Below are 23953 nucleotides of genomic sequence, written 5' to 3'. Positions count from 1 at the left end.
CAGTGTTTTGAACATTAAATTCTGTATATGTGAACAATATTCATTAAAATATGTATCAAAATAATTTTCAGTGATATGGCCCATTCTTTGATTTATTTCGCGCACCCATTACATCTAGAAATGCTTACGAATTTAATGCACATGAGTTAATTTCGCATTGAATTTTTAAATGTGAAGTGAAATTTACTTCGCATGCGTGTGAACGAGGCATAAGTTTACAACATTTAACACGGATAGATTGAGGAGCGGAATATAGAATGTTTCACAATGAAAAACAATCCTGTCCTAAAATGCTAAATATAATGAATGATAGGTGAAGATAACGAACAGTGGTCGATCTGATATCTCCTACAAACAATACAAAATAAAAAGTTGGGCAAACACGGACTCATGCATATACCAAAGGTGGAATCAGGGACCTTGGGGTAGTAAGCATTCCTGTCAACCGGTCACAGTCTCCGTGAATCCTGTATCTAGATCAGGTAAACGAATTAATCCGTAGTCAAAATCAGTGTGCCAAGAACAGCCTGACAATCGGTATGAAAGATGTCAGACAGCCTTTTACTAAATGATAGGTTGTATTCGGAAACTAGATCGTTATAACGACCATAGAATTAGTGAAATGCTGACTTTAAAGGAGATCGTGAAAATCCCTGCATCACCAACGTGTTTGTCAGTAACCTCTCTCCATTAAAAACTGATCATACGTAGAACAAACTCTTGTGTATGGAATCAGTTGAGATACATGTATATACAGACCATATGCAGGTGATCAATGTAAAACTTACACGGTACCAATTTTGATGCACCAGATGCGCATTTCGACAAATAATGTCTCTTCAGTGATGCTTAACCGAAATGTTTGAAATCCGAAAAACAATGAAGTTTTAGAGCTATTATAGGGGAAAACAGTGTGCCAAAAATGGAGTCAAATTCGTCTAAGGATAAGAGCTATGTAATGGAACATTGCTACATAGATAATGGAAGTTGACGATAGAGAAGCTGAAATCATTCCATTTGTCAAAAAGTTGAGTTGTTAGTTTGCCTGTAATATCCCTTTTTAATAAATTGTGCAATGATTTGCAAAATAAGATACACTGTACATACATTCCTTGGTTTGCAGTTATTGATAATTTCGCTCACATCGTAGAGAATTTTTAGTTCAGCTACATCAGTTATGAGTCCTGAATTTTATCGACAAACACAATGCTTTTCAACATGTAGATCGCTTTTATTTTTGTTATCAATATTGCCTTATTTTTTCGTTAGAAAGACTGTATCTTACCGGAGATCTGGTGGCCTGTCTTAAAACTCTTCATCATAGGCAACAGATGACGTGATCAATTAACTTGCTTTAAGCTGATAGTCTGTCTTTCAGAAGAATGGAAACCTATTTCTCCGAAAACACAACCGACTACTTGTGGCAACACATTTTAATATTCAATAATTGTACATAATTCATAGGTAAGAATTGTTTATTCGTAGATAAGAATTGTTGATCCATCCCTTAATATTCAATGCCGATCTTCAATTAGGACATCATTTATTTGTCCTTGGTAATCATTTGTATTTACACATCTAGTTTCGAAACAGTTGTAGAATATGTAACAAGCTGAATAAATAAATTGACTATAATGTTCAAATATACCCCCTGAGGAAAGTCAAATTAAATTCAAAATGATAATTATGATGATCCTGAAATATATTGATGACTGAAAATCAACAATTTTTATATCAAATAATACAACATGTTACCTTAAACTTTGTATAAAATGGTCAAGAATCTTGTTTTCTACAGTTTTGTACCCAAGTATTCAAAGCCATGAAGTCTTCTGTACTGCTGTCCGTGGTCCTGATGGTCGCCTTCCTGCTCACTGTAAGCGAATGTGTGAAGGATGAAGAACCGGAAGTCAGAGATCTAGAAGCACACTCTTCCGGTAAGATTGTTTTAGGACATGCTTAACAGTAAAGCAAAGACTGTTGATGATATTTTGAATAAAAATTAATTAAAATATACATGCTATGCACAATCTTATTTGATGGATGAAAATCATGTATTACGATTCAGTAATTACAACAGATTAAGTTGTAAGAATTTCCTCAGTCGTTAGGAATATGGTTAACACTGCAGACACTTATTTCAGACTTGTGGTGTATACTTTTAGATATATTTATCAGATTTAGATACATCTATCAGGAATAAGTTTCCGTCTCCATGAATGTAAACAATTTACTAGTATTCACTCTCCCACGTGTAAACCATATATTTGCTGTGGTTTCATTTGTAGTGTGTTATTTTGCATCTTTGTAAGATGTCAAATACATGGTAGAGCAGGTGTATATTGAGCAGTATTCATATAACATGTAATGCACCTTAATACCATACATTCTTATTGCAAAACGTACCTACTTTGTGTTTGCTATTTCATTCATTCATTTTCAAACTAATTTGATACGGGGCTCACGGCGGATGTGACCGGTCAACAGGGGATGCTTACTCCTCCTAGGCACCTGATCCCACCTCTGGTGTGTCCAGGGGTCCGTGTTTGCCCAACTATCTATTTTGTATTGCTTGTAGGAGTTATGAGATTGATCACTGTTCGTTATCTTCACCTTGCATACTGTGAAAGATTGATTTGTGAGGTCTAATAACAAAAAAAAAAAAAAAATGATGTAACATCTGCAGAAACATTTCTGGCATTATTAGCATGCTTATATAAAAGAATTAGATAGGTTACATGAGGAATATGTTTTGGTTCCAGTTGACAAAGATTGTGACAACGATGTCTTTGTTTGTAAGGCTCATTATTACAACTGTATTTTAAACGAACTCCACTACTGCATTACTTCCACTTTTGGTAATCATACTTATACTCCAACGGCCCTTTCAAAAGATGAAATTCTTCAAAACCATGCTTCAGGTTTAGACACATTTAACATCCCAGTCAATGGGTCGAATGAACATGATTTATATATCGTACCCATACTGGATTTCTAAACTTCATAAAATCCTTTACAAACAAAGATACATCACTGGATTCAGTAAGTGTTCTACCAAGCCCCTAACTTTGCTCCTCTCGAAAATATTACCAGCTGTGAGGGAGAAACTTCAAACGTACTGTGCGACTACATATGCCAGAGGTGGTGTAAATCAATTGTGGATTCTAAAAAATTCTAAAGAACTTTTAGTAAATTCGAAATCGCAAAACTTTTAAATCGACAACATCAAAAGGTATGGTTTTTCAACACTTTAGACGATCATTCCTCACGACAAATTCAAGACTAGTTTTTTTGACATCATAGACAGTTGCTTCTTCAACAAAAATGGAAAACGGAAATCTTCATGTCTAGTGATCAGTCATCCAAAAAATTACTTTCTTAAACACCACTCTGATTCCACGCACAAGTGCTCTAGAGTTGAAATAAAATATCTACTGGAGTTCCTCATTGACAATATCTTCGTAGTCTTTGGTGATCAGGTCTTCCAACAGACCTATCTTCGTAGTATTTGGTGATCAACACAGAGTCGTCTACTTCTGCTTCATATTTAGATATTTCATTGAAAAAAGATACTGACGGCAAACTAACAACTCGACTTTATGACAAACGGTATGAGTTTAGCTTCTCCATCGTCAACTTCCCATATGTATGTAGCAGTATTCCATTATCACCTGCATATGGTGTTAATATCTCTCAAGTGATTCGATCTGAAAGAGCTTATTCTGGGTATGGTCAGTTTTAAATCGAGGCAGGCTACTGACAAACAAGTTTCAACAGTTTTGTTTAAAGTCAGCATTTCGCAAATTCTGTGGTTGTTATAACGATCTAGTTTGCCAATACAACCTATCATTGCGCAAAATGCTGTCTGACGTGTTTTCATACCGATTGTTAGGCCGGTCTTGGCAAACTGATTTTGACTACGGATAACCCCGTTTACCTGATAAAGATATGGGGATCACGGCGGGTGTGACCGGTCGACAGGGGATGTATACTCTTCATAGGCACCTGTTCCCACTTCTGTTATGTCCAGGTGTGTCCAGGGGTCTGTGTTTGCCCAATCTGTATTTTTCATTGCTTATAGGAGTTATGACATTGATCACTGTTCGTTATGTTCACTTTTCACATACATGTATTTCATTCTATGAAATAACAGATCTTCAACTGTTTTTCTAATTTCAAAATCATTGTATATAAGGTTCACAATTTGCCAGTCAGTTTATCAATCTTTACTTTTACAGAAACCAACGTCTTATCAAAAAGACGCATTTGCCATCGATTCCCTAAAAGGGTGTCCTTCTACGTTCGATTGACTCGTCCTCTCACGAACTTAAGAAAAAATGATGTCATTAGCTTTGACAACGTGGTATCTGACAGGTACCACACCTACAATAACGGAACTGGAAAATTCGTCTGCCCTAGCTCTGGTCAATACGTCTTCACTTGGACTTTGATGACTCATCACAAAAGATGGGTTGTTTCAGATTTGGTTGTTGGGGGTGAGGTCAAAGGAAAATTGACCGTGGACAGCGATGAAAATTATGAATCTGGGTCAACAACTATCGTGACGTACGTTCGTCGAGGGGCAACTGTATACGTCAGAAATATCGGCGGTGATGGTAAATTGGAGGCTGGGGTGAGCAGCTTTGCGGGATGGAGATTATCTAGAAAGTAGCAGGACGATGGATACTGCCACGGCTACTACTGGTATTTGTGCAACCAGCAATTACTAACATTTTCAAATCTAAAACTCTATTCTTATTATCCAGTTCTCATACTTTTCACTTTGTAATAAACTTTCTTGTCGTCAGTTGCTAGTTTGAAATATTAATAAATATAAAACATGAAATTCTTTACGAATTTGTTATGGTTTTTTTCGTAGTGTTTATTAAGAAATAAGTGAAGGACTGTATTCTGTTTACCAATATCTGTTCCACTGTTTGAAAGAATGAAGATAACGAACAGTGAAAGTAATTATTCACGTAACTCCTATAAGGAATAGAAATTAAAGATTTGGGCAAACATGGACCCCTGGAAAAAACAGAGGTGGGATCAAGTGCCTAGGAGGAGTAATCATCCCCTGTCAATCGTTTACACCCGCCGTGAGGCCTATATCTTGAACAGGTAAATATAGTCACCCGTGGTCTAAGTTAGTATGCCAAGACCGACCTAAGAATCGGTATGAAACACATCATAAAGCATTTGACCCAATGACAGGTTGTATTGACAAGCTAAATCATTATAACGACCATAGAATTTGCAAAATATATTAGAATTATTCAAAACAATGTTTTTAAATTTGTTCTTACATTTTTCTAGAATATTGGAAAATAAAATCATTCGATAATGGCAAATATTCGTAACCGGTGAAGCGACTACACTGTTTCCTGTTATGGTTATAGCAGGTTCCTGTTTCATTTGGGTTCAACTACAAAACTGAAAGAAAAAATATTTTTCAAACAACTGAACTGCAATGGTATAATCTTTTATTGATATATATGGTTGAAAAAGACCGAATTTTAAATACTGTGGGATCGTTTTAATTCGTGGGGGCCAATGTTTGTGGGTAAGGACAATTTTGCTGGTTCATGGGTACGTAATTTTGCTGGTAAGCGATACGATGTCACTAGGAGTGATAACTTTACTTGTATTAAAATATATTTTCGAGGAAGCGTAAATTCGTGGGTGAGAGTGACCCACAAAATCCACGAACATAAATCCCTCACGATTCCACAGTAAGAATTTTCCATTCACAACATCAGTTTACAACAGGAGGTTACGATGCTAGACTTTGTTTTACATAGACTTATAAAGCTGAATTTTTATTTCGGATCACTTATATGGGTGTCTAAAAGGAGAATTATCAATTACTGAAAAGCAATGAATTCCATCAATAATCTTACCTAAGCGAGATAACAAAAGAGATTTTTTTTAAAGTTTCCTATAAAACTGTTTCTGTGTGTATAAAGTGATGCTGTTCTTGAGTGTGTAACTGGAAAGGAGTGTGTATATGGCACCAACATGCAACTTAAATCTTGAACCAAACAGCACCAAAATTGTAACGAGAACCCAGAATTTAATGAAAATCCTGGTTCACACGGCATGCACCTAAAACGTAACAGAAAGCCTTTGTGTATGTTGGGATTGAAAGGAGTATATCTCCTTCCAAAACACTACTTCTATTGCTTTACAAGAAGAACTCATTGTCAATATTACTTGGGATCAGAAAGACTTATCACACTACAGAAATTATGAAACACTGTTTCCGTGTTGTACCCTGGTTCTTTAGCGATTCCTAGGTTAAGTTCAACACCTGGTTTGAAATGATAAGACCTGTAATGTTTGCTATTTCATATAGCATCAGTGAACATGGGTTAAGAATAGTTGATAACAAATAACAAGTTTTCACCGTGAAATGTAATAAGCATAACCAGAGAGGAATTTACCCCAAATAAAAGACCAGAATTACGAAAAATATATACAGTAATAATAATAAAAAAAATGTAAAGTTAGGACACTAACGACAGTAACGAGCTTCAATATTCTGTAAAAAAAAAAAAAAAAAAAAAAAAAAAAAAAAAAAGCAATACAATTTACTACACTCGCGTTCCCACACACACCAACACGTAATACAGTTCAAGGCTAAATGAAAGGTGAAGATAACGAAGAGTGATCAATGTAAAACTTAAACGGTACCAATTTTGATGCACCAGATGCGCATTTCGACAAATAATGTCTCTTCAGTGATGCTCAATTTTGGAAAATCGAAATAACAATAAACTTGTAGGAGCTAAAAGGAAAACTCGAATGCCAAAAACTGGAGCCAAATTCATCCAAGGATAAGAGCTATGCACGAGGAAGATAGTTTTTAATTTTGAAATAAATTTCTAAATTTTATGGCAGCAATTAAATATACATTCGTATTTTCAAGTTAGTAACGAAGTACTTAGCTACTGGGCTGTAGAGACCCACGGGGACTAACAGTCCACCAACAGAGGCCTCGACGCAGGGGTCATAATGTAAAACTTATATGGTACCAATTTTGATGCACCAGATGCGCATTTCGACAAATAATGTCTATTCAGTGATGCTCAAGCGGAAATTTTGAAAAATCGAAATAACAATAAACGTGTAGGAGCTAAAAGGAAAACTATAGTGCCAAACCTCATAACTCCTATAAGCAATACAAAATAGAGATTTGGGCAAACACGGACCCCTGGATATATCTGCGATGGGATCAGATTCATAGGAGGAGTAAGCATCTCCTGTCGAGCGGTCACACCCTTCGTGAGCCCTATATCTTGATCAGGTAAACGGAGTTATCCGCAGTCAAAATCAGTTTGCCAAGAACGACCTAACAATCGGTATGAAACACGTCAATCAGCATTTGACCCAATGATAAGTTGTAGTGGCAAAGTAGATATAAAGACCATAGAATTTGCAAAATGCTGACTTTAATCGAGACTGTTTAAACCCCTGCACCATCAACTTGTTTGTCTATAGCCTGCCTCGATTTAAAAACTGATCATACGTAGAAGAAGTAGTTGGGATATATAAACACCATATAGGGCTCATGGCGGGTGTGACCGGTCAACAGGGGATGCTTACTCCTCATAGGCACCTGATCCCTCTGGTGTGTCCAGGGGTCCGTGTTTGCCCAACTATCTATTTTGTATTGATTGTAGGAGTTATGAGATTGATCACTGTTCGTTATCTTCACCTTGCATGTAGGTGATAAGGGAATGTTGATATATAAATTTCGAAAGAAGCTAAAATGATTCGGTTTGTCATAAAGTAGATATATAGTTAGTTTTCCGTTAGTATCTATTTTCAATAAAATATCTAGGTATGAAGCAGAAGTAGACGACTCTGTGGTGTCTTTTATTTCGAGTTTGCATGGATATATCGAAACGACAGATGAATGAAAATTCTTATTATCAATAGATAGAACGTCGTCGATATATCTAAATGTCGAAGGAAGATTTGTTTCGGAAATGCTGAGGTAGCTTAAATATGTAACTACTAACCATGAAAAATACTCAGGTAAGGGATGGCTAATTCTATCATGAACGAAAGTAAACCTCGACTCTGCTAAGATATCTACATTTTGTCGATAAAGACTGTTTCCTAACGTTAGTTTTACTTATTGCACGTTGAAAAACCCTACTCTACGTAAATGAATAGAAACGAGGTGCCTAGGATGAATAAGCATCCCCTGTTGACCAGTCACACCCGCCGTGAATCCTACATCTTGCAATAACTACGTCATTCAAGTATAATAAACATCAAATTTGTCACACGTGTGTACAGAAGAGAAAGATACCAGTAAGTATTCTAGTGATTTTTTGAAAAATAATTTTATTCAAGTTTTTGGAAATTCGCTAAGTGTTTGTCCCGACCTTATTAAATGCATACATGTACTTTATGATCAAGCTCAGCTATGTGTTATCCAAGAGGGCATACATATATATTCACATTTTTTTTAAATAAAAAGAGGATGTTTACAAAGGATTCTGTTTCTCCATATGGGATATATGATAAGAAAATAATCCCAAAAATATAAATGGAATAAAGATTGGTGAACAAAAGTACGCTTATTCATTCAAGTAATGACACATTACTATACATGAATACATTAAATTCATCAATAGAATAATCACAGTTTTAAGACTACAGATATAAGTTGATACATAGAATAAGCTTATACATTGCAGTTGATTAAGATAAGCATACTTTACCAACATACTATATAAAGCTATTGACACGAGAAGTACCCGTGGCAGGCGTTTATTTTAAGTTTTGTTAACTGTTCATAATTTCGACCACTTGTCTACTGACCACAATTGTCGAACGATTTGATAACATTTATCAGGCTGACTGACCGGTTTATTTCGTTAGGGAATGAATTGCTGATTTTTCATCTATCTTGGCGCAAACTCTGAAACATATGATGTGAATTGAATTTTATGCCTCCAGGCAAGCATATAATCCAGAACATTATCTTATTTGCTAAAGGCTTCTGCAGAAAAAAAAACCCCACTATGGCAACCAATGTACACAAGACATATTGCGATGTATTCTATAAATAAGAGGCCAAAACAATGCTTCAAATGTTGTGTCATACAGGTGTCGTGTTGCTGAAATTTTTTAATTTACTGGGTGGATGTAAACACAAATATCAGAATATGACAACTTAATTTTCGTATTTACACACATCTATGAATTAAAAAATGACAGACTGGAGAAATTAAAATCCGATATTTTGTAAATCTTTATACAACACTGGAATTTTAACAGATTTCAGTGAACCTGCTGTTCTGGGTTAATTTCTGTCGATACGCGTATTTAACCGAGTATATTGTAAATAGGAAGTAGAACCTGTTGCCAAGTGTTCTCCAATAAACCATTGACATTTTCTAGGAGGGATAAGCACCCTCTGTTGACCGCTCACACTCGTCATGAGCAGCCTAACAATTGGTATGAAACAGAAAGCTTTCCACCAAATGGCAGGTTGTTTTTGCAGATAAGATCATTATTTGTAAAATGCTAACTTCAAGGGAGACTGTTGAAACCTCTGTAACAGCAAGGTATTGACCAGTAGCTTGCCTCGATTTGAAAATTGATTCGAGCTATTTAAGAAAAGAATTTCATTGCCGAAAATACATGGACTGCGGTTTCACGCCTGCAAGCTTCACGACACGCTTTAGTACTTCATAAAAATTATGCCATTGTGAAGCACTGCAGTTCACACCCTCATGGATTTTCAAATATGTAATTTATTCCTTTTATTTACAGTCCACTCATAAAATGCAGTTGAGAGTTGAAACAAATAGGTACTTGATTTACATTCTTGTTAGTTAAACTTTTTCGTTTGTCCTTAGGAAGGGACGGGTCATCCCTAGAACTTCTGGGACGGGTCATCCCTAGGAATTATCGAATGTTCGTGTCGTTGGTCATATCGCTGCTTTATATAAAATTTTAATGACCTTGTATCCATTATGCGGATCCGATACCTCTAGGTATCGGGTGTTGTTGGATTTTAGTGCTGTTTCATATCACTATTTATCCACTGCATCAGCTTGATCCGGCTGTATACCCATTTTCCTGTTTGCTTCATAGTTTGTCATAGTTTGTCTCACCCCGTTCGTGATATTCGCCTTTCACATCATAGTTTTGTGTGTTTTTCCTCCAAATTTACATGTACTGGTAATAAAAATCTACCACAAATTATGCATGTAAAACCAGCTTCTGGGATAAAAAAAAACTGCCATGAAATATGAAACAATTCTAAAATCTTTACTTTATTCAACAATTAAAAAAAAAATCAAAAGGCCAATATTCTTAATTTAGTTACGGTAAACAGGCCCACCTAAGTAAATTCTAAACTTTATGCCAATTTTTTTGGAAATCAAATATAGAGTGTACAATAAACCAAATCTGTAAACACAATGACAGGGTGTATCGGTAAACTAGATCGTTATAACGACCATAAAATTTGCAAAATGCTGACTTTAAACTAGATTGTTGACACCCCTGAAATGTCAGCTTATTTGTCAGTAGTCTGTGTCTCGGGCCACCCTGATGATGACGTCTGGGAACAGGGCTATGACTGGCAGCAACACGATACTTAACCAGACGGTACCACTGGACAGACAGGTGGTGTACACTTTATAGTTGTCCTTCAGTGACTGTATAAACTCCCTGTGCAAAATAAAATGTAAATAAAACGTTTCTATGACCTAACACTTGCAATTTAACAAAATTCAACCAAACACTTATATTTAAGACTCTCAGAACGTTTGATTGTATGATGGAGATATAAAGCTTTATGTCTAATCAGCGAAATAATACTCAACATGGGAAACAAGCTTTATTGAGATCATAGATAGCTAGTAGGAGAGTAAGTATTAAATTGTAAGAAGTTTTCTTCCACTCCTTTTGACCGTATCAGAAAAATATGTTAGCATTTTTGTCCGCCAAAGACTATTCCATAAAATGCTGAAAGAATTCAAAACTGATTGAGTATATCATCTGATTACAATGAAGATAAACTCACGGCCATATGATCATGTTGTCCATGAAAGTCAAGCACATATTGACCACACCAGTGGCGACATAAGCCATGAACATAGGAAGTGGCCAGTAGTACGTCTCCAAGCACAGCTGTAAAATATAGTCCACATTTTTAAAGCTCCCAATATTTCCCCAGTAATATCATTGACAAAAAACAAGCCACATCTTCATAGCTCTTAACATTTCCCCCAGTAATATCATTGGTAAAATACAGGTGGCCTGTGGTGTTCAAAGCTTCCAACATTTCCCCTGTAATACCAGTGATAAAATTCAGTATAACTCAACATACACATTAACTGATAAGTTTAACAAGTTCTCAGTATAACTCAACACACACATTAACTGACACGTGTAATCAGATCTCAGTATAACTCAACATACACATTAACTGACATGTGTAATCAGATCTCAGTATAACTCAACATACATATTAACTGACACGTGTAATCAGATCTCAGTGTAACTCAACATACACATTAACTGACAGGTGTAATCAGATCTCAGTATAACTCAATATACACATTAACTGACAAGTTTATTAAGTTCTCAGTATAACTCATATACACATTAACTGACACGTGTAATCAGATCTCAGTATAACTCAACATACACATTAACTGACACGTGTAATCAGATCTCAGTATAACTCAATATACACATTAACTGACAAGTGTAATCAGTTCTCAGTATAACTCAATATACACATTAACTGACAAGTGTAATCAGTTCTCAGTATAACTCAATATACACATTAACTGACAAGTGTAATCAGTTCTCAGTATAGCTCAATATACACATTAACTGACACGTGTAACAAGTTCTCAGTATAACTCAATATACACATTAACTAACAAGTGTAATTAATTTACTACAATCCCACTAAAGTAACTTTTCAATATAACGCAATATTATAATTGTAATTATATAACTAAAATCCCACAAATATAAGTACTCTTAAAATACTTCTTTGTACAATCAATATGCAATAATTATTATGTTATTATAAAATTCAACTAAAATACATGCAAGTACTCTTAAAGTACTTCTCAGTACAATTTAGTATGACAATTGTAATTACATAACAAAATCCTACTAAAATAAGTACCATTATGTATCTCTCAGTACAACTCAATTTGTAACAGTAATTATTATAGGATAACATTCTTTTCGTAGAATTTATTGATTGAACTCCAGATATTTTACTCACAAACTTAAGACAAAAGTATCTGACACTTTAATTAAGTTTGTGAGTAAAATATCCAAAAGGAATGCTAGATTCTTTTCATTCCAATTTGTTCCCCATATTAAAAATTTCAAAAATTTAAATAGTTTCCTCGCTGAGTCTCCGTACATAACTTTAGGCGTTCACATGTGTCCAATCAAAACAATTGTAGTTAATAACATTGGAGTTATATAACTATCATCGTACTAGAATGAATACTCTTAATTACTTCTAAGTATAACTCAATATATAATCGCTCAGGATAACAAAGGTTATAGAGATCATTTCTTACCTTCAAATTGACTGTAATAACACAGATTGTATACGCTATTGTGCCAAAGCTCGAAAGTCCCATCATCTGCAAAGTATGCACACCATTACTTAACCAGCACAAAACGGACCAATGAAATGTCACATACCAAATGAAAGGTGACAACAACAAACAGTGATCAATCTCATAACTCCCACAAACAATACAAAATAGATAGTTGGGCAAACACGGACCCCTGGATACACCAGAAGTGGGACCAGGTGCTCAGGAGGAGCAAACACCCCCCGCCAACCGGCCACACCCGCCGCGAGCCCCACATCCCGATCAGGCAAACGGAGCCACCCGCAGTCAAAATCAATGTGCCAAGAACGGCCCAACAATCGGCACGATACACGCCAGACAGCACCCGACCCACGATAGGTTGTTACTCAATATTTTTATCATTATATTATGACACCACCGAAATTCACTTTACCATATCCCATGATATAATTTTTATCTCTTAACAATTCACACATGCTCCCTTCAAATTCCAGGTGGAAGTCTAAGTCAAGGGACCATCTAGCAAGAATATACTGAAGTCCGAAACCTTCAATAATTCGAGACCTTCATTAATAATTCCTAGATATATATTGCATCATACTTGAAATATGGATTTACCTTGACCACAAAAACGAACTTGCACATAATTAGATAAAAGTTTCAGCCATTCTCAATTTAAGGTTTCCATGACTTCAGTACTCACGGCGGGTGCGACCGGTCGACAGGGGACGCTTACTCCTCTTTGGTACCTGATCCCACCTCTTCATTATCTTCACCTTTCATTAAAATCTTATGACGTTCTTTTTTTAAATGTGACGTAAACAATTAGGATCTTTCAACAACAGGATGTTTTGAGATGCTATATTTCTACCCATTCTTTTACAGCTTAAGTATATGCTTATATTTGTGTTCCCTACCTTCCCATCAGGCCACAGTGAGACATCGTTTCCAAACAAAAACACAACACCAAAGAAGAACACAACGACATGCCATAATCCTACAATAAACAAATCAAGAGTATGATAATTAGCTGCATAAATTTACACTAATGAAAAGGTGAAGATAAGGATCTCATCAATCACATAAGGAATAAGAAACAGGGAGTTGGGCAAACACGGATCCCAGGTATGGATTCTGTCAAAGATTATACTTCTCATATTAATGTAGCAATACATGTGTATTCCATTATCACCTACATATGATGTTTATTTCTCTCTATTATTTCGATACGTAAGAGCCTGTTCTACGTATGATAAGTTTTTAAAATCGTGACAGGCTACTGAAAACCAAGTTCATGTTACAGGGGTTTGAACAGTCTCGCTTAGAGTCAGTATTTTGCAAATTCTATGTTCGTAATAATGATCTAGTTTGCCAATACAATCTATTCTTGGGTCAAATGCTGTATGACGAGTTTCATACCAATTGTTAGACTATTCTTGGTACACCCATTTTGACTACGGATTACGTTTTCCTGATTAAATCATAGGGCTCATGGCGGGTATGACCGGTCGACAGGAATAACTTACTCCTCTTAAGTACCTGAACCCACTTTTGGTATGTCCAAGGGTCCGTGTTTGCCCTACTCTCTATTTTGTATTTTCTATATGAGTTATGAGATTGATCACTGTGCGTTAGTATTCACCTTTCATTTCACTCAAGTCAATCAATGAATAAATATCCCTTAATGGCAGAAATTAACTTGAGCCAAATGGCATGTCATTGTAAATATATGTATGTCATATTTGAGGAAAAGCCGAAGACTGAAGACAATATCGTAATGGATGAATGATTACTACCAATGTATTTAGGTTATATTTGTTTCTGCAAGTATAATATGCAGCAGACCCAATGATTTCTGCTTAGAACTCACGAGAATTGTAATGAGGGTTAGGACCAACAAGAAAAAAAAATCAATAAAAGCATTCACTTACAACTGTATGTTACTGGGGTCAAATAATCCAATAATACACTAGTGAAAGGGAATGAATTACTGAGTTCAAATAGGGTTTCACCTTCATCTTATTAGAAAATTGTTTATTGCTTTGTGCATTTTCACACTTAAAAATTTCCTGTGAAACCTTGTAAGAAAATCTAAGAGGACGTTTTTGCAATACGAGACGAGAATTACATAGCTTCAAATGAATGACGAGATTCACTGTGGGATTGTAAGAAAAGATCAAATGTCATTGATAAGATAAACGTCAAAATCAAAAATTATTTCTACACCAGCTGTAATCTTGTACAATAAAATTTTGTCTTTTGGAGAAATTACATATTTCCTTTATTTTCCATGAAAAATAAGAAAATAAGTAAAAATATACTTACCTAATACAAACCATTGTAAAAAGTTCCTTTTGTCTAATTTACGATTTCTTGTTATATTTCTGCAATTAAAAGACATCATGGAATAATGACAAACATCAGTGACTCCCTGACATAATTGTAGTCCTGTAGCTCTCTGGGAAAAGCCTTGTCTGTCCAAGGGAACTTCAACATACTGACATAACTGCCAACCTAGTCTGTCCAAAAGAACTGTAACATACTGACATAACGACAGACCTAGTCTTTCCCAATATTTCCCCCAGAGAGCTGCAGTTCTGCAGCTATCTCTGACAGGGCTTGTTGAAAATTAAACTCACATTTGGATACATCCTCACTAAAAATAACAAGAATTCTGGGTGGGGCTGAAACGATTTACCGATTCGTTGCCGCGATCTTCGATAGCTTATTTTAAACATCAGGTTCGGTAAAAGACATTAGGCTTCACCTGTACTCATTATGTTTACATGCAGAAGGTACAAAATGGCGTCCATTAATAGTCAGACTGTTTTTATCCTCGATATGAACAAAACCAAGAAAAAACGTAATCCGTTTAAACTACAGTGCCAACAGGCATCTTGCCATTTGGCGGTTTGGAAACATTTTGTGTTTAAAATTTTGATTTTGAATCTTCGCTATTAATTTTTTCTTCGAAGAGGAACTTCATCATACTCAGTACAGATATACTCCAACATATTGAGTACAGAGCAACTCTAACATACTCAGTACAGAGGAACTCCATCATACTCAGTACAGAGGAACTCCAACATACTCAGTACAGAGGAACTCCATCATACTCAGTACAGAGGAACTCTAACATACTCAGTACAGAGGAACTCCATCATACTCAGTACAGAGGAACTTTAACATACTCAGTACAGAGGAACTTTAACATACTCAGTACAGAGGAACTTTAACAAACTCAGTACAGAGGAACTTTAACATACTCAGTACAGAGGAACTTTAACATACTCAGTACAGAGGAACTTTGCCATACTCAGTACAGAGGAACTCCAACATACTCAGTACAGAGGAACTCCATCATACTCAGTACAGAGGAACTTTAACATACTCAGTACAGAGGAACTTTGCCATACTCAGTACAGAGGAACTTTAACATACTCAGTACAGAGGAACTTTAACATACTCAATACAGAGGAACTTTGCCATACTCAGTACAGAGGAACTTTAACATACTCAGTACAGAGGAACTTTAACATACTCAGTACAGAGGAACTTTAACATACTCAGTACAGAGGAACTTTAACATACTCAGTACAGAGGAACTTTAACATACTCAGTACAGAGGAACTCTAACATACTCAGTACAGAGGAACTCTAACATACTCAGTACAGAGGAACTTTAACATACTCAGTACAGAGGAACTCTAACATACTCAGTACAGAGGAACTTTAACATACTCAGTACAGAGGAACTTTAACATACTCAGTACAGAGGAACTCTAACATACTCAGTACAGAGGAACTTTAACATACTCAGTACAGAGGAACTTTAACATACTCAGTACAGAGGAACTTTAACATACTCAGTACAGAGGAACTTTAACATACTCAGTACAGAGGAACTCTAACATACTCAGTACAGAGGAACTCTAACATACTCAGTAAAGAGGAACTCTAACATACTCAGTACAGAGGAACTCCAACATACTCAGTACAGAGGAACTTTAACATACTCAGTACAGAGGAACTTTAACATACTCAGTACAGAGGAACTCCAACATACTCAGTACAGAGGAACTTTGTCATACACAGTACAGAGGAACTTTGCCATACTCAGTACAGAGGAACTTTAACATACTCAGTACAGAGGAACTCCAACATACTCAGTACAGAGGAACTTTGCCATACTCAGTACAGAAACAAACAACATTTCATTAAATAATGTCAGACGTATTCATGTGTGCTCTAGCTGCTTATAAGGATACTAAGTAAATGATATAATGGAAGAAATTGCTCTTAAATACGATAAAAATGTTTTAAAATGATGATAATATGATTTTCGTCTTTACATTTTCACAAATATGCCACCCATTGTTTAAATCGTATATGATTTGGCGTCATGGTCGACTTCTAATACGTATTGGTATTTAAGAATTACGTCACAACATTAGTCAGCGGAATAGTAAATGGTGAGAGAGACGTTCAGAGGTTTAAATTAGGCTCACGAAGAAGTAATATATTGTCTTGATTGAATGCTGGTCTTCAGAAGAAAATAACAAATATTTTTTGAAAACATAAAAGCAAACACGATGAAATTCCTTGTATGTAGATCAGTTACATGTACACTGTAAACATAGAGTACACTATATACAGTGTTTTGAACATTAAATTCTGTATATGTGAACAATATTCATTAAAATATGTATCAAAATAATTTTCAGTGATATGGCCCATTCTTTGATTTATTTCGCGCACCCATTACATCTAGAAATGCTTACGAATTTAATGCACATGAGTTAATTTCGCATTGAATTTTTAAATGTGAAGTGAAATTTACTTCGCATGCGTGTGAACGAGGCATAAGTTTACAACATTTAACACGGATAGATTGAGGAGCGGAATATAGAATGTTTCACAATGAAAAACAATCCTGTCCTAAAATGCTAAATATAATGAATGATAGGTGAAGATAACGAACAGTGGTCGATCTGATATCTCCTACAAACAATACAAAATAAAAAGTTGGGCAAACACAGACTCATGCATATATCAAAGGTGGAATCAGGGACCTTGGGGTAGTAAGCATTCCTGTCAACCGGTCACAGTCTCCGTGAATCCTATATCTAGATCAGGTAAACGAATTAATCCGTAGTCAAAATCAGTGTGCCAAGAACAGCCTGACAATCGGTATGAAAGATGTCAGACAGCCTTTTACTAAATGATAGGTTGTATTCGGAAACTAGATCGTTATAACGACCATAGAATTAGTGAAATGCTGACTTTAAAGGAGACCGTGAAAATCCCTGCATCATAAACGTGTTTGTCAGTAACCTCTCTCCATTAAAAACTGATCATACGCAGAACAAACTCTTGTGTATGGAATCAGTTGAGATACATGTATATACACACCATATGCAGGTGATCAATGTAAAACTTATACGGTACCAATTTTGATGCACCAGATGGGCATTTCGACAAATAATGTCTCTTTAGTGATGCTCAACCGAAATGTTTGAAATCCGAAATAACAATGAAGTTTTAGAGCTATTATAGGGGAAAACAGTGTGCCAAAAATGGAGTCAAATTCGTCTAAGGATAAGAGCTATGTAATGGAACATTGCTACATAGATAATGGAAGTTGACGATAGAGAAGCTGAAATCATTCCATTTGTCAAAAAGTTGAGTTGTTAGTTTGCCTGTAATATCCCTTTTTAATAAATTGTGCAATGATTTGCAAAATAAGATACACTGTACATACATTCCTTGGTTTGCAGTTATTGATAATTTCGCTCACATCGTAGAGAATTTTTAGTTCAGCTACATCAGTTATAAGTCCTGAATTTTATCGACAAACACAATGCTTTTTAACATGTAGATCGCTTTTATTTTTGTTATCAATATTGCCTTATTCTTTCGTTAGAAAGACTGTATCTTACCGGAGATCTGGTGGCCTGTCTTAAAACTCTTCATCATAGGTAACAGATGACGTAATCAATTAATTTGCTTTAAGCTGATAGTCTGTCTTTCAGAAGAATGGAAACCTTTTTCTCCGAAAACACAACCGACTACTTGTGGCAACACATTTTAATATTCAATAATTGTACATAATTCGTAGGTAAGAATTGTTTATTCGTAGATAAGAATTGTTGATCCATCCCTAAATATTCAATGCCGATCTTCAATTAGGACATCATTTATTTGTCCTTGGTAATCATTTGTATTTACACATCTAGTTTCGAAACAGTTGTAGAATATGTAACAAGCTGAATAAATAAATTGACTATAATGTTCAAATATACCCCCTGAGGAAAGTCAAATTAAATTCAAAATGATAATTATGATGATCCTGAAATATATTGATGACTGAAAATCAACAATTTTTATATCAAATAATACAGCATGTTACCTTAAACTTTGTATAAAATGGTCAAGAATCTTGTTTTCTACAGTTTTGTACCCAAGTATTCAAAGCCATGAAGTCTTCTGTACTGCTGTCCGTGGTCCTGACGGTCGCCTTCCTGGTCACTGTAAGCGAATGTGTGAAGGATGAAGAACCGGAAGTCAGAGATCTAGAAGCACACACTTCCGGTAAGATTGTTTTAGGACATGCTTAACAGTAAAGCAAAGACTGTTGATGATATTTTGAATAAAAATTAATTAAAATATACATGCTATGCACAATCTTATTTGATGGATGAGAATCATGTATTACGATTCAGTAATTACAACAGATTAAGTTGTAAGAATTTCCTCAGTCGTTAGGAATATGGTTAACACTGCACACACTTATTTCAGACTTGTGGTGTATACTTTTAGATATATTTATCAAATTTAGATACATCTATCAGGAATAAGTTTCCGTCTCCATGAATGTAAACAATTTACTAGTATTCACTATCCCACGTGTAAACCATACATTTGCTGTGGTTTCATTTGTAATGTGTTATTTTGCATTTTTGGAAGATATAAAATACACGGTAGAGAAGGTGTATATTGAGCAGTATTCATATAACACGTAATGCACCTTAATATAAGATATTCTTATTGCAAAACGTACCTACTTTGTGTTTGCTATTTCATTCATTCATTTTCAAACTAATTTGATACTGTGAAAGATTGATTTGTGAGGTCTAATAACAAACAAATGATGTAACATCTTCAGAAACATTTCTGGCATTATTAGCATGCTTATATAAAAGAATTAGTTAGGTTACATGAGGAATATGTTTTGGTTTCAGTTGACAAAGATTGTAACAACGATGTCTTTGTTTGTAAGGCTCATTATTACAACTGTATTTTAAACGAACTTTGCATTACTTCCACTTTGGTAATCATACTTATACTCCAACGGCCCTTTCAAAAGATGAAATTCTTCAAAACCATGTTTCAGGTTTAGACACATTTAACATCCCAGTCAATGGGTCGAATGGACATGATTTATATATCGTACCCATACTGGATTTCTAAACTTCATAAAATGCTTTACAAACAAAGATACATCACTCAGTAAGTGTTCTACCAAGCTCTAACTTTGCTCCTCACGAAAATATTACCAGCTGTGAGGGAGAAACTTCAAACGTACTGTGCGATTACATATTAAAGATACTAACGGCAAACTAACAACTCAACTGTATGACAAACGGGATGATTTCAGCTTCTCCATCGTCAACTTCCCATATGTATGTAGCAATATTCCATTATCACCTGCATATGGTGTTAATATCTCTAAGTGATTCGATATGCAAGAGCTTATTCTGGGTATGGTCAGTTTTAAATCGAGACAGGTTACTGACAAAAAAGTTTCGACAATTTTGTTTAAAGTCAGCATTTCGCAAATTCTAGGTTGTTATTACGATCTAGTTTACCAATACAACCTATCATTGCGCAAAATGCTGTCTGACGTGTTTTCATACCGATTGTTAGGCCGGTCTTGGCAAACTGATTTTGACTACGGATAACCCCGTTTACCTGATCAAGATATAGGGCTCACGGCGGGTGTGACCGGTCGACAGGGAATGCATACTCTTCATAGGCACCTGATCCCACTTCTGTTATGTCTAGGTGTGTCCAGGGGTCTGTGTTTGCCCAATCTCTATTTTGCATTGCTTATAGGAGTTATGACATTGATCACTGTTCGTTATGTTCACTTTTCACATACATGTATTTCATTCTATGAAATAACAGAACTTCAATTGTTTTTCTAATTTCAAAATCATTGTATATAAGGTTCACAATTTGCCAGTCAGTTTTATCAACCTTTACTTTTACAGAAACCAACGTCTTATCAAAAAGACACATTTGCCATCGATTCCCTAAAAGGGTGTCCTTCTACGTTCGACTGACTCGTCCTCTCACGAACTTAAGAAAAAATGATGTCATTAGCTTTGACAACGTGGTATCTGACAGGTACCACACCTATAATAACGGAACTGGAAAATTCGTCTGCCCTAGCTCTGGTCAATACGTCTTCACTTGGACTTTGATGACTCATCACAAAAGATGGGTTGTTTCAGATTTGGTTGTTGGGGGTGAGGTCAAAGGAAAATTGACCGTGGACAGCGATGAAAATTATGAATCTGGGTCAACAACTATCGTGACATACGTTCGTCGAGGGGCAACTGTATACGTCAGAAATATCGGCGGTGATGGTAAATTGGAGGCTGGGGTGAGCAGCTTTGCGGGATGGAGATTATCTAGAAAGTAGCAGGACGATGGATACTGCTACGGCTACTACTGGTCTTTGTGCAACCAGCAATTACTAACATTTTCAAATCTAAAACTCTATTCTTATTATCCAGTTCTCATACTTTTCACTTTGTAATAAACTTTCTTGTCGTCAGTTGCTAGTTTGAAATATTAATAAATATAAAGCATGAAATGTTTTACGAATTCTTTATGGGTTTTTTTCGTAGTGTTTATTAAGAAATAAGTGAAGGACTGTATTCTGTTTACCAATATCTGTTCCACTGTTTGAAAGAATTAAGATAACGAACAGTGAAAGTAATTATTCACGTAACTCCTATAAAGAATAGAAATTAAAGATTTGGGCAAACATGGACCCCTGGACAAAACAGAGGTGGGATCAAGTGACTAGGAGGAGTAATCATCCCCTGTCAATCGTTTACACCCGCCGTGAGGCCTATATCTTGAACAGGTAAATATAGTCACCCGTGGTCTAAGTCAGTATGCCAAGACCGGCCTAAGAATCGGTATGAAACACATCATAAAGCATTTGACCCAATGACAGGTTGTATTGACAAGCTAAATCATTATAACGACCATAGAATTTGCGAAATATATTAGAATTATTCAAAACAATGTTTTTAAATTTGTTCTTACATTTTTCTAGAATATTGGAAAATAAAATCATTCGATAATGGCAAATATTCGTAACCAGTGAAGCGACTACACTGTTTCCTGTTATGGTTATAGCAGGTTCATGTTTCATGTGGGTTCAATTACAAAACTGAAAGAAAGAATATTTTTCAAACAACTGAACTGCAATGGTATAATCTTTTATTGATATTTATGGTTGAAAGAGACCGAATTTTAAATACTGTGGGATCGTTTTAATTCGTGGGGGCCAATGTTTGTGGGTAAGGACAATTTTGCTGGTTCATGGGGACGTAATTTTGTTGGTAAGCGATACGATGTCATTAGGAGTGATAACTTTACTTGTTTTAAAATAAATTTTCGAGGAACCGTATATTCGTGGGTAAGAGTGATCCACAAAATCCACGAACATAAATCCCTCACGATTCCACAGTAAGAATTTTCCATTCACAACATCAGTTTACAACAGGAGGTTACGATGCTAGACTTTGTTTTACATAGAGTTATAAAGTTGAATTTTTATTTCGGATCACTTATATGGGTATCTAAAAGGAGAATTATCAATTACTGAAAAGCAAGGAAATCTACCAATAATCTTACCTAAGCGAGATAACAAAAGAGATTTTTTTTTAAAGTTTCCTATAAAACTGTTTCTGTGTGTATTGTAGAATATAAAAGTGATGCTGTTCTTGAATGTGTAACTGGAAAGCAGTGTGTATATGTCACCAAAATACAACTTAAATCTTGAACCAAACAGCACCAAAATTGTAACGAGAACCCAGAATTTAATGAAAATCCTGGTTCACACGGCATGCACCTAAAACGTAACAGAAAGCCTTTGTGTATGTTGGGATTGAAAGGAGTATATCTCCTTCCAAAACACTAGTTATATTGCTTTACAAGAAGAACTCATTGTCAATATTACTTGGTATCAGAAAGACTTATCACACTACAGAAATTATGAAACACTGTTTCCGTGTTGTACCCTGGTTCTTTAGCGATTCCTAGGTTAAGTTCAACACCTGGTTTGAAATGATAAGACCTGTAATGTTTGCTATTTCATATAGCATCAGTCAACATGGTTTAAGAATAGTTGATAACAAATAACAAGTTTTCACCGTGAAATGTAATAAGCATAACCAGAGAGGAATTTACCCCAAATAAAAGATCAGAATTACGAAAAATATATACTGTAATAATAAAAAAAAATCTAAAGTTAGGACACTAACGAGCTTCAATATTCTGTAAAAAAAAAAAAAAGCAATACAATTTACTACACTAGCGTGCCCACACACACCAACACGTAATACAGTTCAAGGCTAAATAAGAGTGAATATAACGAAGAGTGATCAATGTAAAACTTAAACGGTACCAATTTTGATGCACCAGATGCGCATTTCGACAAATAATGTCTCTTCAGTGATGCTCAATTTTGGAAAATCGAAATAACAATAAACTTGTAAGAGCTAAAAAGAAAACTCGAATGCCAAAAACTGGAGCCAAATTCATCCAAGGATAAGAGCTATGCACGAGGAAGATTGTTTTTAATTTTGAAATGAATTTCTAAATTTTATGGCAGCAATTAAATATACATTCGTATTTTCAAGTTAGTAACAGTCCACAAGCAGAGGCCTCGACCCAGAGGTCATAATGTAAAACTTATATGGTACCAATTTTGATGCACCAGATGCGCATTTCGACAAATAATGTCTATTCAGTGATGCTCAAGCCGAAATTTTGGAAAATCGAAATAACAATAAACTTGTAGGATCTAAAAGGAAAACTAGAGTGCCAAACCTCATAACTCCTATAAGCAATACAAAATAGAGATTTGGGCAAACACGGACCCCTGGATATATCTGCGATGGGATCAGATTCATAGGAGGAGTAAGCATCTCCTGTCGAGCGGTCACACCCTTCGTGAGCCCTATATCTTGATCAGGTAAACGGAGTTATCCGCAGTCAAAATCAGTTTGCCAAGAACGACCTAACAATCGGTATGAAACACGTCA

The 23953-nt window shown here is 35.5% G+C and overlaps 3 protein-coding genes across 3 annotated transcripts; 2 read left to right on the top strand and 1 right to left on the bottom strand.

Moving 5' to 3' along the window:
• The first annotated feature begins 1773 nt into the window (after positions 1 to 1773).
• LOC125658834 (complement C1q-like protein 4) lies at positions 1774 to 4849 on the top strand. Its single transcript, XM_048890263.2, has 2 exons — positions 1774 to 1937; positions 4239 to 4849. The coding sequence occupies exons 1-2, from the start codon at positions 1823 to 1825 to the stop codon at positions 4670 to 4672; spliced, it is 549 nt and encodes a 182-aa protein (XP_048746220.1). The 5' UTR covers positions 1774 to 1822; the 3' UTR covers positions 4673 to 4849.
• A 4920-nt stretch (positions 4850 to 9769) lies between these two features.
• On the bottom strand, positions 9770 to 15181 carry LOC130050397 (phospholipid-transporting ATPase IF-like). Its single transcript, XM_056150421.1, has 5 exons — positions 14931 to 15181; positions 13523 to 13602; positions 12585 to 12650; positions 11054 to 11160; positions 9770 to 10698 (listed from the first exon to the last, which is right to left on the bottom strand). The coding sequence occupies exons 1-5, from the start codon at positions 15007 to 15009 to the stop codon at positions 10551 to 10553; spliced, it is 480 nt and encodes a 159-aa protein (XP_056006396.1). The 5' UTR covers positions 15010 to 15181; the 3' UTR covers positions 9770 to 10550.
• A 3876-nt stretch (positions 15182 to 19057) lies between these two features.
• Positions 19058 to 21502, top strand: LOC130050396 (complement C1q-like protein 4). The gene is made up of 2 exons (XM_056150420.1): positions 19058 to 19196; positions 20879 to 21502. The coding sequence occupies exons 1-2, from the start codon at positions 19082 to 19084 to the stop codon at positions 21310 to 21312; spliced, it is 549 nt and encodes a 182-aa protein (XP_056006395.1). The 5' UTR covers positions 19058 to 19081; the 3' UTR covers positions 21313 to 21502.
• The last annotated feature ends 2451 nt before the right edge of the window (positions 21503 to 23953 follow it).

The sequence above is a fragment of the Ostrea edulis genome, chromosome 9 (genome assembly GCF_947568905.1).
Source record: "Ostrea edulis chromosome 9, xbOstEdul1.1, whole genome shotgun sequence".
Taxonomy (NCBI): domain Eukaryota; kingdom Metazoa; phylum Mollusca; class Bivalvia; order Ostreida; family Ostreidae; genus Ostrea; species Ostrea edulis.
This window is presented reverse-complemented; position numbering and strand designations above follow the sequence as displayed.

What these genes read in the sequence shown, in the direction of transcription:
- LOC130050396 (XM_056150420.1), top strand. Translation starts at nt 19,082, where the DNA reads ATGAAGTCTTCTGTACTGCTGTCCGTGGTCCTGACGGTCGCCTTCCTG. An exon ending in TCTAGAAGCACACACTTCCG is followed by an intron (nt 19,197 to 20,878) that starts GTAAGATTGTTT and finishes TTACTTTTACAG; the next exon opens with AAACCAACGTCTTATCAAAA.
- LOC125658834 (XM_048890263.2), top strand. Translation starts at nt 1,823, where the DNA reads ATGAAGTCTTCTGTACTGCTGTCCGTGGTCCTGATGGTCGCCTTCCTG. An exon ending in TCTAGAAGCACACTCTTCCG is followed by an intron (nt 1,938 to 4,238) that starts GTAAGATTGTTT and finishes TTACTTTTACAG; the next exon opens with AAACCAACGTCTTATCAAAA.
- LOC130050397 (XM_056150421.1), bottom strand. Translation starts at nt 15,009, where the DNA reads ATGATGTCTTTTAATTGCAGAAATATAACAAGAAATCGTAAATTAGAC. An exon ending in CACTGTGGCCTGATGGGAAG is followed by an intron (nt 12,651 to 13,522) that starts GTAGGGAACACA and finishes CATACTTTGCAG; the next exon opens with ATGATGGGACTTTCGAGCTT. An exon ending in GACAACATGATCATATGGCC is followed by an intron (nt 10,699 to 11,053) that starts GTGAGTTTATCT and finishes TATTTTGCACAG; the next exon opens with GGAGTTTATACAGTCACTGA.